General features: G+C 36.2%; 1 protein-coding gene and 1 pseudogene across 1 annotated transcript; both read right to left on the reverse strand.

The window, feature by feature from the left end:
* Window positions 1-1,606: 1,606 nt before the first annotated feature.
* LOC140858544 (uncharacterized) lies at window positions 1,607-7,948 on the reverse strand. Its single transcript, XM_073259392.1, has 2 exons — window positions 2,653-7,948; window positions 1,607-2,451 (listed from the first exon to the last, which is right to left on the reverse strand). Exon 2 carries the CDS (start codon window positions 2,406-2,408, stop codon window positions 1,983-1,985), a length of 426 nt encoding a protein of 141 aa, XP_073115493.1. The 5' UTR covers window positions 2,409-2,451; window positions 2,653-7,948; the 3' UTR covers window positions 1,607-1,982.
* Window positions 7,949-8,090: 142 nt separating this feature from the next.
* On the reverse strand, window positions 8,091-10,016 carry LOC105036938 (F-box/LRR-repeat protein At3g48880-like; annotated as a pseudogene).
* Between the last annotated feature and the right edge of the window lie 8,315 nt (window positions 10,017-18,331).

Below are 18,331 nucleotides of genomic sequence, written 5' to 3' on the forward strand. Positions count from 1 at the left end.
TGTTTTGTACTTCCTCATTCTAAAAGGACAAACGTATGTGTTAAAAGTTTCTTAAAGTCGCTGCTACCAGCTAACAGTGCCACAATTCGCATTGTGCTGCAAGAATGGCTTTCTTTTTCCCTTTTTCGTTTATTTTGTATGTATGTCTAATAATTACATAAGACAAATTACTATACCTTAGAACTGCAGATGACAATGCATGCTGCTTTCCCACTTATGTGACTGGCTGTGACCAACAGCAGGAAAAGGAAAAATTAGATCCGATTCACAAATATGTCTTTGGAGTAAAATTGCTCCTTGCACCCAGTTGCATACTCCAATGATCATTTACATAATTAAGCACTAACCACTGCTAAGCCATTCAGTGAACCGAAACGACTGCCATGTTTTTCTTGATGTAAGAAGCGACTGCCATGTGAAGCCTTCAAACTGATCGAACTGACCGGTCCCCTGAACCGGTTCAGCATTGAAACATGAAAACTGCTACGTCAAACTCTTAAAGAGCAGAGAAATTCATAATTAATTCTGCCAGAAGAACTATGATCTCAGAATTCCAATTAACAAAATGATTAGGCGTCCACCCAACCCATCTTCATGGAAATCAGTAATTACCACAGTGAACTCTAAAACCATTCCATGAACCATTGCTTCTCGCTGATAGAACACCCTCCTAATTATTGTGGCCAGGAAGAACCAATCAAAAAATCTTATTCTTCAGTATGAAGAGGGATCTTGGACGCAATCAAAGTTCTGGATAGCACAACCTGACAAAAAAGTTTCCATCGGAGAACTCTGCTTATTGGGATTATTCACAAAGCAAAAAATATTATTTAGCAATCATTAAATAATTATATATCGGAAACATCTGTCTATTTATTAATCAGATCACCAATCAAGCTAATCCACAACAACTTATCCAATACTGTTGCTCCCACAACCCGCAAATATCAAAGAAAAGATGGGTAATCACCTACCACCAAAACAATATGTACATTCATGATGATTCACTTCATTTGAGCAGCCACAGCTCAATTTGATCAATAAGCATATTATCCTTCCACCGTAGAGGGTTGAGCCCTTAATACTAAACTTCTAATTGAAGACTGACTTCCCCTCATCTAAACTAATTAGTGTTAAGATGAATTCCTTGTCCCGACCATTTTCCTTCCAGATCCACCGCTTCGTTTTGGTTCTACAACCCAGAAAGATTACTCATCCACTTCTGATTCTAGAAGTTGAAACTGTTACGTGCTTTGAATTTGAAGTACCATCACATCTCGTGTCAAAAAAGTTTTCTCTGAAATGATTTCTTTCATGTCTTTTCAATAAAGACATTCTTTTCTAATTGCTTAAAGAACTAGATGAGTTGGAAAACGCAACCAACAGACAATATAGAGTGATGTACCTTTGATGGGTTTCCCTTATTCCTAATTACAATCTTCACGTCCAATTCGTTCACCTCCTCAGCACTGTGGCATTTCTGATAGAAACAACTAGCAAAAGGCGATAAAAATATTACAAGATTTATTAAAAAAACGAACAATCTAATGATTTGCAAATTGAGAAGAAATAAAAATACGGTTAAGCATATAAGTAACAAATATAGTGCCTTGAGCAAAGCGTCTTGAAAGTACCAGGATATTGATTGAACTATAATCCAAAACTTACAGATTTTACTGGAGAAAACCTTCCAACTGCCCCGAAATTTTTTACCTTCAAGAGGGCTAGAGTTCAAATCCAGAGTATTGCTAAAGAAATTTATTGAAAAAAAAAAATCTAAGCAAAATCCATACACCAAAATGCAATAAAAATTGCAAGGCAATTTCATTTTCTAACTTGAAATGATAAAAGGATCTTCCTCATCGATTCATACCTGCAATCTGGAAAAAAAAAAATCCATTTGCAACTTGCTTAAATGCATCTCAAGAAAGCTCTGCCAGCCACTCCATGCCCTTCCGATCCAGCATGCACTCACAAGGCCTTTAAAGGAGCCAGTCATCTTCCTCATTATTTGAACAGTCCATGAACTCACCCACCTCAAATCTCGAGTTCCACAGGAAAATCTTCAGACGTGAAGCCTTCTCGAGGACCGCATCAGTGATACCAGAATTCTCATACCCAGAAATGTCAAGGTGCTCCAGCGCCTTCAACTCATCTAGAAAAGCAATTATGACCTGCCTTGAAATGACAGAATTCGTTAGCTCAAGTTTCCAGAGGTCCGGGAGAGATTTGCAGATAATGGATGCCTTCTCTTCATCCACATTCTCAGCAAACATGCTCAGCTCGGTGAAGTATTTACAGCACTGGTTAACATGCGGGAGCACTTTACGGCTGACGACAGTCTCGTCCACTGCCATGCCCTTGAGAAACTCGAGTTTGCTGACACCCTCACAGAATTTATGCTCCATTACATGCGGATTTGGGAGGCTGAAATAAGTCAACTCTGGACACCTGAAAATTCCAAAAGACATACAGAATATATGTTGAATTCCAAACAACTATGCCGCCCAAACAAAATATACCAACATTTCCCATATTCCATAAGAAGTGAAAAGAATGGCAGGTTCCATAAAAACCTACATTGAAACCAAACAAATTGGCTTCTTTCTGTTTTTTACAGTGTTAAAAAAAAAAAATCTTATTCCATCTCACCTTTAGGCAAAATTCCGGATCTCATAGTTACAAAGAATGGTCCTATTATGGTAGTATCCTGAATGCCTCGGATCTGGCATGTTGTCATTGATACCTCTAATCAGCAGGCTATCCATGCAGTCGCCAATCCTAACACAGAACTGAGGTATGTAGAGCATAACTATTTACCTCTGGTCTGTTACACAGTTATGTGTCTCAGCCAGTCTTCAATAGCCTTAGCCGATCAGCTCCTGGACACGTGCTACAGTTGTCCACCCTGAGTGGATGGGCTCAAGCATAACCAACTCCCCTGATTTCGCAGGAGTGATTGAGGACTGAAATATCTAGCCCGCTGTGGCATGTTGAACGGTCTTGCAGTCTCGGGATTGCACGATCTCATAGCTGTCCAACCAACTATTTGACGACATTCTTTATAAATCACCAAAATTCTGAATACCAAGATAAGTGAAGCCATCCCTCTCAGAGAACTCGTGGCTGCTCTCTTTGCTCTCTGAACCTGATTTGAGCGTCGGAGAGTCCTCGCAGGAGCGAAAACCTCCCGTTTGAACTTCTTTTACAGATCACTCTAGCATTCCCTGTGCAAGGACCAAACATCCGCTTTCCGACCCGACGGTAATGAACAGTAACAGATAGAGGAAGGGCCTACTTTTCGCATTATCATTCCACCGAAACGAATATCATCTCGTCTCTTCAATGCCGCCTCCTCCTGCCACGCGCAGCCACCAATGATGGTGACTCCTCCGCCAATCCAGCCAGTACTGGTCATGGCAGACCAGTTCAACTTGCCCTTTCAGCAAGTTCAAAATCTGATAGCCGCTATTCAAACGGTCTAGATTGTTCTGACGCCTCCATCGATGACGCTACAACCTACTCAGGTTGCCCCTGCACCTCCCTCGGTAGTGCAACCAGTGGTTCTCTTGGTGGCACCATCGACGTCTCCCACGGTGGTGCCCGCACTACAGCCAAAGCCACGTACACCTCTTCGGAGCCCAGAGAAGAGGCAGACTCACTAGAGCCATCCTAGGGCCCAACAGCCGGTCGGACGGTGATCTCCTAGTCCATAATCGGGGTATGATTCAACCCCTAATCGTCATTCTCCCTGGTATTCCGAGACCGCACCGTCTGAGATCTTGCCATCGAAAGACGATTCTGGACACTCGATGAGAGGATAAATAAGAAGATTGAAAATGCATTTAATAATAACTTCTCAGCACAGCCCTACAAGGGGTTCAATAATGAGCCACCCTTCGCCCCGAGGATAGTATAGGAGCTACTCCCTCAACACTTCAAGTTGCCCCAACTCGAGGTCTACAACGGGACTACAGAATTTGAGCATGCTATGCAACAAAATAGAGTTTACAAACACATTGCCATAGGCACCCACCATCAAGATCCTATCCAATAAAAGAGGTAGGGAATCACCTCGTTGAAGAACTAAGTCGTCTTGGAGTGCCTGGCCCGCTAACCAATCACCAATCTTGATTATTTTCATGGGGAACAAGGGTCACCAAGAAGGTCTATAACATCCCTTTGCCATACCAAGAGGTCCTTCACCAGGGGATTATGCTTGGATTTGTGAATAGAAGACTTGTTAATCCATTAAATGGTGGTGGTTGTCTCCCACAAACCAAAATTCCTGCACCAGGCAAGGGTCAAAGGCAAAATATAACCCAAGCCAAGTAGCAACCATTTCAGCATAAGGAATAGAGTTAGGGGGTGGTGGGACAATTTGCCACCAACCACCAGCCGGTCCTCAGGATCTCTAAGAATGAACCCTATAGCAGCATTAGAGCCTAGCATAGTTTAGCATTAATACTCCAGGGGAAGGGGCCAACCATGTGATAAAAGGATGATAATATAATTGCTATTGAGGCAGATGAAGACCACCCCAAAGCCTTGAATGAGTCCTGAAGGATTGATAGACTTAATGCTTGGATGCATTAACCAAAAAAGAACAACATTTTCTTAGCAAATCGGTTGGATCTAACTGAGAAGATTGAAACAGCTGCATGTTTCTAGCTGACCAGATCAACCATGCTATATACCAACCAGCAAGTGGATAACTGTCTCTATCTTGGCATTGAAAAGGAAAACCTCCAAGGCTAGCAAAGATTGAGTAATCAAAGGTTGCATGAGACACTCAGGGGACCATCATTGAACAGTAAAGGGATAGGCCCCAATGACATGATGGCAGTTGTCAATATTATCAGAATACAGATCACAACATATAAAATCAATATTAAGGATACCCCTTTGGCTTAAAACACTCTTGCAAAATAGTTTTATCCCAAGAATTTTCATCAGAAAAATTTAACTCGCAATAGGAACATATAACTTCCAACCCCCCTTAAAATATGAAAAGAATGACCATATACGAAGGCATCTCCACAAGATGGTACATATCTTTCATGAAGATACTATTAAGCCTATTTAAGCCCCATGTGAATTGATCAAAGCAAGTGCCTCGCACCACAGGGATTCGATAGATTTGGTTCATCATATCAGCATTGAAAAAATGTGGCCAAACGATTTACATTCCATCTCCTATGAATAGTCAATAAAGCACCAATATTTAAATCAAAAGGATCAACATTCATATTGATATAAGTACGCCAATGGCTGAGTAGAATAACCTACATCCAAGGGTCTGGCATAATATTCATTGCCTCAACAATTCCAATTGTCCATAGGAACTGAAATTCAGTTATCAGTCCATATTTGCAAGTTTCACTCCAAATGGGAAAGTGCCCTCTTGGCTCATCATATCAATTACAATTGGATAAAGTTTTTTGTTTTTTTTTTATTATCTCCTGCAATAAGCACTAATAGATGTAACACAATAATGATATCATTTTGTTCAATGCCCTATAAACTTATGAGCATAGCACCTTCAAAGAAGACTATATATAGGTCAGATTGATAATCTGAGCCATTAGATATAATTTATTACTTCTAAACTATTTATACATAAAAAATCATGTAATTTTGGATCCTCATAGTTTAAGTGGTGAAATATGATATATTATTTCATAATATTTCAATTATGCAACTTTTGATTGATGCATAGGTTAGGACTTCCATAATTATAGAATTTTGGATATCTAACTACTTTAGAAATAATAGATTATATTCAATGACTTGAATTATTGATGTGAAATATGCTATCATCCCATTAAAAAAGGTGCACTTCTACAAGAGTTATACCAGTGTAGCTTGAATCTGATCCATTATATACACGTTTTCTTCATTTCTTCTCTTGAAAGCAAATATTTTCTTTTTCTCCATCTCTACTCTTTATTAGATTTTCCTCAACCATTTCAACATAGCTAATTTATTTTTTTCTCTTGCATTTAAGAACCCAAGCATTACCTTGAAAGAGGTTAAAAAAAAAGAATAAAGTTCATTTATCAATTAAAAAATATACTTACAAACTACATAAATATGTATTTATATTTTATTTCATACTTTTATATCAATATATTGAAATAACTATGTATTTTGTACTTCCTCATTCTAAAAAGAAAAACCCACGTGTTCAAAGTTTCTTAAAGTTGCTGCTACCAGCTAACAGTGCCGCAATTCACATTATGCTGCAAGAATGGATTTATTTTTCATTTTTCGTTTATTTTGTATGTGTGTCTAATAATTACATAAGACAAACTACTACACCTTAGAACTGCAGATGACAATGCACGTTGTTTTCCTGCTTATGTGACTGGCTGTGACCAACAGCAGGAAAAGGAAAAATTAGATCCGAAATTTCCACATTCACATATACGTCTTTGCAGTAAAATTGCTCCTTGCACCCAGCCACAACACTTAATAACGCTGTGCAGACCAATTAGATATCTGCAGAGTTGTAACTACCAGGGAAGCAAAGTAGACCTCACACGGACAACCTTTTTGAGATGACATATTGTACTTTTCTTGATGTCTGATACAGTATTGGTGTCCACACACATAGAGATGCATGTGTACTTCTTTGTCATGTATACATGATGTATGCACATTTCACATGCTACCATACATAATGCAGCTATGTTGCATACTCCAATGATCATTTACACAATTAAGCACTAACCACTGCTAAGCCATTCAGTGAACCGAAATGACTGCCATGTTTTTCTTGATGCAAAAATGATTGCCATGCCATGTTAAGCCTTCAAACCAGTCGATCTGACCAGTCACCTGAACTGGTTCAGCATTGAACCATGAAAACTGCTATATCAAACTCTTAAAGAGCATAGGAATTCATAATTAATTCTACCAGAAGAACTAAGATCTCAGAATTCCAATGAACATAATGATTGGGCGTCCCCCAAACCCACCTTCATGGAAATCAGTAATTACAGTGAATTCTGAAACCATTCCATGAACCATTGCTTCTCGCTGATAGAATACCCTCCTAATTATTGTGGCCAGGAAGAACCAATCAAAAAAAATCTTATTCTTCCATAAGAGGAGGGATCTCTGATGCAATCAAAGTTCTGAATAGCACAACTTGACCAACAAATTTCCTTTGACGAAATCTGCTTATTGGGATTCTTCACAAAACAAACAATATTATTCAGCAATCATGTAAATAATTATATATCCGAAACATCTATCTATTCATTAATCAGATCACCAATGCATCAAGCTAACCCACAACAACTCATCCAATATTGTCGCTCCCATAACCTGCCAATATCAAAGAAAAGACAGCTAATCACCCACCATCAAACAATATGTACATTCACAATGATTAACTTTATTTGAGCAGCCGCAGCTCAATTTGATCAATAAGCATAAGATCCTTCCACCATAGAGGGTTGAGCCCTTAATACTATACTTCTAATTGAAGAGTTCCTTTCCCTCATTTAGACTAATTTGTGTTAAGATGAATTCCTTGTCCCGACCCTTTTCCCTTTCAGTTCTGCCGCTTCGTTTTGGTTCTACAACCCAGAAAGACTCCTCATCCACTTCTGATACTAGAATTTGAAACTATTACGTGCTTTGAATTTGAAGTACCATCACATCTTGTGTCAAAAAAGTTTGGACTGAAATGATTTCTTTCATGTCTTTTCAATAAAGACATTCTTTTCTAATTGTTGAAAGTACTAGAGGAGTTGGAAAACACAACCAGCAACCAATATAAAGCCAATCCAACAACATTATACAGAAATATCTCTCACAAAATAATTGGAATCTAAAACACAGGACCAGGCCCCACCAAGAACTGATATTAAGTGATGCATCTTTGATGTGTTTCCCTTATTCCTAATTACAATCTTCACGTCCAATTCGTTTGCCTCAGCATTGTGGCATTTCTCATAGAAACAACTAGCAAAAGGCTATACAAATATTGCAAGATTTATTAAAAAATGAACAATCTAATGATTTACAGATCGAGAAGCAACAAAAATACGGTTAAGCATATAAGTAACAAAGATAGTGCCTTGAGCAAAGCATCTTGAATGTACCAGGATATTGACTGAACTATAATCCAAAACTTACAGATTTTACTGGAGAAAACCTTCCAACTACCTGTAAATTTTTTACCTTCAAGAGGGCTAGAGTTCAAATCCGGAGTATTGCTAAAAGAATTAATAAAAAAAAAAATCCAAGCAAAATATATACACCAAAATGCAATAAGAAGTGCAATTTCATCTTCTAACTTGAAATGATAAAAGGATCTTCCTCATCGATTCATACCTGCAATCTAAAAAAAAATCCATTTGCAACCTGCTTAAATGCATCTCAAGAAAGCTCTGCCAGCCACTCCATGACCTTCCGATCCAGCATGCACCCACAAGGCATCTTAAGGAGCCAATCATCCTTCTCATTATTTGAACAGTCCATAAACTCACCCAAGTCAAATCTCGAGTCCCACAGGAAAACTTTCAGACGTGAAGCCTTCTCGAGGAACGCATCAGTTATACCAGAATTCTCATACCCAGAAATGTCAAGGTGCTCCAGCGCCTTCAACTCATCTAGAAAAGTAATTATGGCCTGCCTTGAGATGGCAGAATTGGTTATCTCAAGTTTCCGAAGGTCCGGGAGAGATTTGCAGATAATGGATGCCTTCTCTTCATCCACATTCTCAGCAAACACGCTCAGCTCGGTAAAGTATTTACAGCACTGGTTAACATGTTGAAGCACTTTGCAGCTGATGACACTCTCGTCCACTGCCATGCCCTTGAGAAACTCAAGTTTGCTGACAGCCTCACAGAATTTATGCTCCATTACATGCGGATTTGGGAGGCTGAAATAAGTCAACTCTGGACACCTGAAAATTCCAAAAGACACATACAGAATATATGTTGGATTACAAACATCTATGCCTCCCAAACAAAATATACCAACATTTCCCATATTCCATAAAAAGTGGAAAGAATGGCAGGTTCCATAAATACCTACTTAGAAACCAAACAAATTGGCATTTCTTTTTCCTTTTACAGTGTAAAGAAAGAAACAAAATTCTTATTCCATCTCACATTTAGGCAAAATTCCCGGGATCTCATAGTTAGAATGGTCCGATGGAAGAGAAGAGGCCCAGATGCTATCTGGATATAGCCCATAAAATCCAAGTCTAGTTTTAATCCTCATAAATATTCCACAACTCCGATAGAAAGATCAAGTCATTCAACCACAATAAAATTCAAAGGAAGATAAAACGATGCCTTTCCAAATCTCATCACATGAAGAAAATAAAACCCTAGGCAAATCCGAAAATTTACCAAGAAGAACCTTAAAATCGTTTTTTCCCCAAGAGAACCAGCGGCAAAACGGCAAACCCAGAGAAAATTGGGCAAAAATCGAAGAAACACAAAAACCCTAACTCTAAACTACACGTGAAATGGATCACCTTTCGGAGAAGGCAGGGAAATAGATGGATCACGTTCCGAGAAGATCGATATCGTCGGCGAAGTCAGGGAAATAGATGGAGTCGACGTTCTCGCGGGCGCGGCTGATGGAGAAATTGAGGTCGGCGAAGTCAAGGACCTCGTCGCGTTGGCGGTCGAGGCGGAGGGATATGGAGTCCCAGTCCCGGAAGTCGAGCTTATGCCAGCAGAGGGGGTCGCGGGAGGCGTCGCGCCACGAGGAACAGACGAAGGGGACGCCGGCGACGAGGTCCGCCAACCCAACCCTCTCGAAGATTGCGATCAGGAGGTCACGATTCAGGTCCTCCCACCTCTTTCCTCCGCCGCCTCCGCCGCCGCCGCCGGCAGGGTCGGTGCTGCTCCGTCCAGCGGCTCCGCCGCAAGCGGATGCCATGCGCCTCGGGGCGTCTGGGATTGTGAGAGAAAAGGCCGGTTCGCCTCACCGTCAGTACGAACGGAGGAAGGGTGAACCCAAATCAGGTGAGGTCAGGTTAAATTCGGGTCGACTGAGAACAGGGTTTAAAATAACGGCCCTATATAACAGTCATTATATATGCCTTTCGATCGATTTTATAAATAAAATAATATTTCTGAATTTTAAATTTTTTAAAAAAAATTTATCATCTAAAAATCAATTTGTAATTTATTGAGCAATGACTTGACGATAGCTCGTCATCTATAGTTGAGACCATTATTTTCTACCATAACACCGTCACAATATTTATTATAGCAATCATTATTTTTTATAATGAATATTTTAAATTTCATAAAATAAAGTAAATATCAGCTGTTAACTGGTTAATAACTATTTCAGAGGAGAGAGAAGAATCATAATAATTTTTTATTTAAAATTTACATATTTAACAGAGCGCATACAGAGGACATAAATATTGTTGGAAGATCGGATCAAGAGTTAGTGCATAGTTCTTATATATACTTAAATCAAATCCTAACCAACCTACAGCTTATTATATTAAATTTTTTTTAATAGAAAAAGGGTAGGGACTACCACCTATGTTTTATTAGTAAATAGGAATATCTACGGATGATTAGTCAAAAAAAGATGCCTAGAGCTCAACTATTAAGAATAAATTTTAAAGTTAGAGAAGTATTGAAATATTTTGAAAGTAAAAGAGAATAATTAGATAAAATTACATCATGAAAAATCAAGTGAACAAGACTTAGAGTCGACTTTTGGAGATTTCGAGTCGACTCTAAAATATTGGCATCAAGTGGTATAGTGCTTAAGTCGACTCTTGAAAAGCTTGAGTCAACTCTCTCAGAAAAATAAAGAGCAATTTTTTAAAGTGCAGTCTTTGAGCTGACTCTTACGGTCCTTGTATCGACTTCAGATCTACTTAAGTCGACTCCATCTCCAACAGCTAATTTTATAGAAATTTAGAATTATTTTAAATAATTTTTAATGATTAGTTTTTATTTTTCAATGGTTAAAAATGATTAATTTGATTTTTTTAAAAGATTTAAAAGCTTCCAAACTTAATGAAGAGCTAAGAAAAATAGACTATAAGAGAAGAAACGAAAAAAAATATAAGTTCTTAGTGAAGGCATTGAATATCTTTGAGCAAATTAAAAAAAAAATCAAGCATAATTAATTTAGTGATCTTTCAAAAAAATATCCTCAAAAATCAAAAAGCTTTTTATTCATTACGGTGAAGAAGTTCAAGCTTCAAAGAGCAATCATTGTCGACTTCAATCGAACTTTAAAGAGTTTTATTCTCATTGTACTCTTAATTATTTCTTATAGTTTCTATTATATATCTTATTTCTTTATAAATTTTTTGGAATAGAAACTTATGGGATAGGCTTGTCCAAGTCCATAATTGGATGTTGTATTGACTAAGTCTATGGATGACTTAATTGAAAATATTTTGATTGATTTTCTGTATAAAATCAATTGGGTTGCTTGTGATTCTGCTAAAATAATTGGTTGGATTGATTATGAGTCCGGTTAAGACAATCGCACTATAATCAAAAGGATTATAATAAAATTTTCAAATAGGATGACTTAAGAAGTGGACGTAGGTGTCGGGTTCGGTACCGAACCACTATAAAATTTTGTGTTTATATATGCTCTTGCTTATTTCTATTTTGCTCTTATTTACTTCAACATATTTTTTGTTTGATTTATTGCTTCCACTGCATACTCACTTAGTTCAATATAATTATGCACATACTTATTTTAATATTGTAAAAATTTTTGAAAAATCTAATTCACTCCTTCTCTTAGGTTATCTATATCTGGACAACACGGGGTTGGGAAGAAATGGATCATCTAAAAAATCTCATCAGCTCACCTCATAAGACCAACTTAGAAGATGAGATCATATGGAGATGGTACAATTTGAATAAATTTTCTGTTAAAAGGTGCTATGAATTCCTCAGTCATGGAGGCATAACTTCGCATTTTGCAATGATAAATTGGAAGATACCTCTACTGAAAAAATTAAAAGTCTTCAACTGGTTGGTTTATAGCAAAAGGATCCTCACGGCTGATAACATGAAGAAGAGAAATTGGATTGGTCCTCCATCATGTTTATTATGTGGAAACATTAGAGGAAATAATTCATCATTTATTTCTGGATTGTTCCTATTCTGATCTTATATGGGATAAGATAAATTGAGCTTTAAGAATTCAGTTTACACTGACTTTAGTAGAAGAAATCTAGACATCATGGAGAAGATTAATCACTAAAAAGAAATTGATGAGAGCTCGAGACTGTGTGGTCCTGATGATTATGTGGAGCATTTGGAATGAGAGAAATAATTGGGGTTTTAGATTTGAGGCCAAGTCGACAATGTGTCTGCTAGAATATTCTCTAAGACTACTTAAAAGTTGGATAGCCAAATTTACAGAATAAGTTTCAAGAACCTTTGCAACAGCTGATGAGATGGGTGCTAGAGCATATCAAATCAGTGGCCAAAATTTGAAAAGGCAAAACAATTTTTTTGATGATAAAGGAGGCAAATGCCACCAAAATTTATTGATAAGAAAGATTTACATAACAAAGTAAAAAAGAAAGGAGGTATATACAGGGATTAGAACATTTGGGGAGGGGTTATAAAGAGTTCTAACATAAGTCCTATTCCTGAAGTTTCTAATGCACCATTCTAGAAAAGAATCACATGCTGCTGATACTTTGAATACAATTGAGACAATGATATTCAAAACAAAATACAATAGATACTTGATCTCCATTTGAGACTAAGATAGTAGCCTACATTATGTACAGGTAATCAAGTAACAAAGCTTCATTTGAAAGAAGAATAACACCGTCATCCACGATGTTGATTCAGTCGTTGAAGAGAGATTTTTAAAGCTAACTACCATTGAACTCAAAGACAAAAGAAGAGATTAAGGTGTTGCTAGTAATGTAATTGCAATCTCTAAAACTTCTATACCCTTATCCTGGCCTATTTCTCTCTTATGCTCGGACCTAAGCCATCTTGGCTTATGGTCAAAACAGTCTATGGCACAATAATATTTTTGTTTCATTGATTTTCTTAATAAACTAGGTGGGCAAAGTCTCATTTCATCAAAAAAAAAAAAAAGAGGGATGTTAGGCCCTGTCTCACTAGCACAAGCGAGCTCATGATAGATAGCCATAAATTCTATAGAATTTTATCCACAAAACATGCAAGGCCTAAAATTTATGTAGTATCAATGAAAGTAAACTAAAATACTTAAAATATTTAGTCTGATAAATAAGTCTGACATTATTTTAAATCTAATTTAGTTTAATTACATTATATTTATTTTCAGATAAAAGGAAAGCACTTTAAAGTCCTAATCCTTTCACTCACAGCCCATATTCCTATCTACACTAAGTGTTGGCATCTGAAAAAGCTAACAAAACAAGAGTGAGCTAAAAGTCTAGTAAGCCATCTTTATCACTATTCAATTAAGCATTATATGCATAAATCTCATAATCATAATATAAGATTTTTTATTTATAATTTAAGACATGCTGAGCAATATAAAATATATATCTTCAAAATCATCAACATATCGGAATAATAGAAGAAGAAAATAAAATGTTCAATCATTATACTCAATTGTTCAAACCCTCTCTCTCTCCTAGCCTTTTGATTATAGCCATGATTGGTCCATGGCAAGCCCAAAAGAGTTTAAATCCTGACTACAACATATCGTTCATCGATATCAGTCAGTGATCACTCCATTGGAGGCCCAAAAAGAACTAGCTTTGAAATCACATGAAAAATATATTCATGATAGCATTTATGAATGATCACTCTACTGGCGTGGCCCAAAAAGAAACTAACTCCTGACTATAATATACTATCAACTAGTATAGACTAGTGATCATCCCACTAGAGGTCCAAAAGTAGACTAGACCCTAAGTCAGGTGATCATGGTAAGACAAGAGAGGATATTATTAGATGTATGTCCTAGAAGTCAATATGGCTGACACATTATAATAAAGCTAGAAAATAATTTTATACTTAATATATTGATTTGATCAATAAAAGGATAAGTTTAATTTTCATTTTAAGTGTGATGTATCCTTGAATCATCCATGAAATTAATAATTCGATACATATTCTCAAAGTCTTGAAAATTAGAGACATGTATATAATTTCTAAATACTTTCAGTTATAGTATCATCATGAGGATGATGATTGATTCGGATAGACCGACGTACAGACCGCTTTCTTCAAGATAGATGAGTCTTTAATCTACAGTATATAGACACTGAGCGACGAGTATGGATAGTTGTTAGAGAATAACTAGTACTGAGCATGACCATACAAGAGATCATTTAGATTTCTACTCGATCGTAGTGATTGTCTCAATGTTGTAGTTGTGTGAATAATCTTTTGACTTACGATGGTATGGCTACTCACAGTGAGGTTGATGGAATTTGACTGATACATAAACATGATCTTAATGAGCCCTTGTAGTAGATGTTGGCGACAGTTGATCCACTATAGGGTAGAGTGCACATCAAGATGGAATCCATTGATCTTGATAGAGAAGAGTAGTCCTATAAAATTTGAGAGGCTAAGTTCAAGAGTCTGTGACCACAATAGTGTGATTGATAGAAAAGAGTGTTCATAAGAATCATAATTAGACTTGAGCTGATCGAATCTATCATATAATTAATGATGAGATTTGATGATTTATCCATGACCTGCTATCTAGTCAGGACTCACAATAGAAGGACTGAATCACACATGAATCTTGAGAATTATTTTTGATTCTACTGGATTACCACTATATACTGCTAGGTGTTACTGATAGATTGTGAGAGCTCATTAGGGTTGCTCAGGATCAACAATCCTTGATTAGTTAGAGTGAAATTGTTCTGACTCATAGAAAAGAGTTTCAATGATACTATGATAGAGATCATTATACATCTCACTACTAGATAGAACTGAACCTATGAAGTCACACAACAAAGGGATTAGACTTGGAATAAGCAATTGAGCTTATAAAGTCTCAATTGGGTTTCGAGAAATTCTATTGAGTTTAGGGTAATCTTACTAGCATATAATTGGACCCAATTTTCTCTGTTTGAATTTCTTATTTGATAAGATTAATTTAAATTTAATTACCTGCTAATAACCTAAATGAATTAGATTCATTGAGCTTCAATTATTAGATACCTAGGATTTTGGATCAAATGAATTAAAGATTCGAGCCTTTAATTAATTTTTTTAATAATTTTGATTGAAGGCCACTTGATTTGATCAAGTTAGATGTTTCCACCCATTAGAGGACATGCAGGACCAGCATGGGACATCCCATGGGTGCCATGTGGCATGTGTATTTATGGATGTAAAGGCTTCAATAGTTCGTGCCTAAAAGATCTCCTAAAGAGAGTCAAATAACTAAAGGAATAAAGATTTCTAATGCAAGTAGGACTTATATTAAGTGGTTGTTTGATTTTGAATAGGATTCAAACCTTATGTCTATTTAAAGGAGCCTTCCCTAAGGCTTCTAAGCATTGAAATCTAACAGCCTCAAGCCTCCATAGAAGTTCCCATGCCCCCTCTCTCTTCTCTCCTCTCTTCTCCCTTGAAGAGCCAACGCCAAGGCTTAGGCGTCCTCCATCTTCCATGCCCAAAGGAGTTTGGGCGTTTCCTTTGTTTGCTGATTTCTAGTCCTGATTACTTCATAATCAAAGAAAGAAAAATAAGAAAGAAGAGAAGAAGAAGATCAAGAAAATGATCAAAGAGTTGATCGCAATCCAGGCTTCGTTCAGATTCGCAACTGGTTTTTCTTAGAGAAAAAAAATCAATATCAAAAAGAGCAATTCTAAACTGATTCTGAGTAGATACCTATAGAGACCAAATACTTGCACGACTAAGGGAGAACCTACTCTTTTCTAGATCCAGATTTGAAGAAAGAATTTATGAAATAGGTATGTGATTCAATCACATATTCAATTTTAGTATTAAATTCAGCACATGTTCAATTTCAACATATGAAGTAGATTCTAATGCTGTATATTTTATACATGTATGTGTAGATTAAAAGATATTTTAATCTTCTACTCCACTGTATTGTATAGAAATTTTTTTTAAAACATACATGCATACCTCGATATGTAAATTCAACAATAGTATCAGAGCCATAGATTTCATACGCATGAAATTGACATACATATTTTGAAAAGAGTTTCAAAATCTAATTTTTCTTGATACATAAGATGTATAGATAATTATTTTAAATTTTAAATTTATTTAAATTTAATTTTAGAATATATAGTTGATATGTGAAAACATGCATAGATCTAAATTTTGTTCTAAAATAGTTTCTAGTTCATATGATATGTAGATGCATGCATAAATCTGAAATTTAATTTGACCTGATTTATGATTTATATATGAGATATATGATTGTATATTTAGATCAAAAAATTATTTTTGATATGATTCATGATTTGTATATGAGATATATGATATCATGTTATGATCTGAATTTTACTTAATCTGAATTTTACATACATATATGAGATATATGCTTGTATGTTAAATCAGAAAATCAGTTTCATAATTTAAAACTTACTTTTTATGCAAAGAATTAAGGTCTAAAATTTAGTTTTAGAATCTAAAATTTATGTTTGTGCATAAGAATTTTGGTTATGAAAAAATAAAAAATTAGATCATGTAATTAGATTGCATCTAGAATTTTTGATTTGAATATAATGATTTTAATTCGATTAAGTAATTGATCAAATGAGTCAAGTGTTGATTAAGATTAGATCAATTAAGTTATATGATCATATAATTATTGTTGATCAAATCGATTGAATCATATATGTAGAATCGATTAACCTAAAGACCTAATTCGGCTCGCTGGCTTGAGCCTGATTCACTTGAGCTAACTTATTTAGACCAATTGACCTATTGGTGTCTAAGGTAAGTAATTGAGAGATGGTTATTTAATTGATTCTGTTTGCTGATCTGACCAATTTATTAGTATCTAAAGAAAGCAACGGGGGGATCCCCATCGATCTCCATTTACCTGGCTAATTTGGAAGATTGAGTCTTGAATGAAGTTGTTTAGTGGTTTGATTTAGCCTATGCCAATTAGATCAGTCATATGATGATCGATTAGATGAGATCTAAATCTCTTCATAAATATTAAATCCATAGGTCTTCCATCATTGTAGATGTGTGGGTGAGCTACCGATGTTGATTATTCTCGACTGATCACAGTGATTCAATTGTATCGAAAACATACAACTACTTATTAGCAAAGAGTTGCTCTAAGATAAGGATGGGGTTGGGCCCAATAACTGTTAGGTGAGGGACCCAATGATGGCCTTGCACCTGCTTGTGAATAGTAGATCAGGCTTAACTAAGGAGTGTGGTCAATAATTGTTAGATGAGCCTACATGACTTAGAGATCAAATCACTGTAACATGCTTAGAGAAGCATCTAGGCAAAGAGTTATCCATGCATCAATGTGTATATTATTAATAACTGTTAGGTGAGGTATATGGCATCGATGGGACCGCAATATCCACTAGGAATCTATTTATCATGTTAGAATTTTTATTTTTCATCCAAGAGTGAAGGGATCCAAAAAATTAGTGGGAGTCATTGTTTACATCTTAAAGTCTTAGAATCAAATATAATTTTAAAGTACAAAAGTCTAACTTGAATCTTTACTCTCGCAGTTAAACAATGTTAGCCTCAAATCCTCTATCTCATATCCTTGAATCCAATCATTTGATCAGAACGAACTATAAAGATGATAAAAAACTTTAGGATTGTCCTGACTTCTGAAAAATTAGGTTATATACTCGACCAGGAATCTCTAGTGTTACCAAACTATCTTACTGTTGAGCAAAAAATTGCTTATAAAAAGTGGACATATGAAGACAATCGGGTCAAGTGTTATGTCTGGCATCCATATCAAATGAGTTGCAGAGCCAGTATGAGTATATGCCCACTGTCAGGGCTATGATCACTCACCTACAAGAGTTGTATGATGAGCAAAGCCATACAGCGTGCTTCAAGTGTCCAAGAGACTCTTCAATCTGAAGATGCGTAAAGGGCAGTTGTCCATTGTACTGTATGATAGTGATCAAGACATTGAGGAGTTTGAGAAGCTCGGGCTTGATATGCAAAAGGAATTACAGATAGATTTGATCCTTCAATCCCTTACGAGTTCATATAGTCAATTTATTATAAATTTTCATACGAACAAATTGATTGCATTATACCCGAACTGATTAATATGTTGGTCACTATGGAAAAAATCTTGAAGAGTTTGAGAGGTACTATTCTCGCTGTGGAGCGGATTTCTTCGATCAAGAGAAAGT

This window comes from Elaeis guineensis, chromosome 6 (assembly GCF_000442705.2).
Source record: "Elaeis guineensis isolate ETL-2024a chromosome 6, EG11, whole genome shotgun sequence".
Lineage (NCBI taxonomy): Eukaryota > Viridiplantae > Streptophyta > Magnoliopsida > Arecales > Arecaceae > Elaeis > Elaeis guineensis.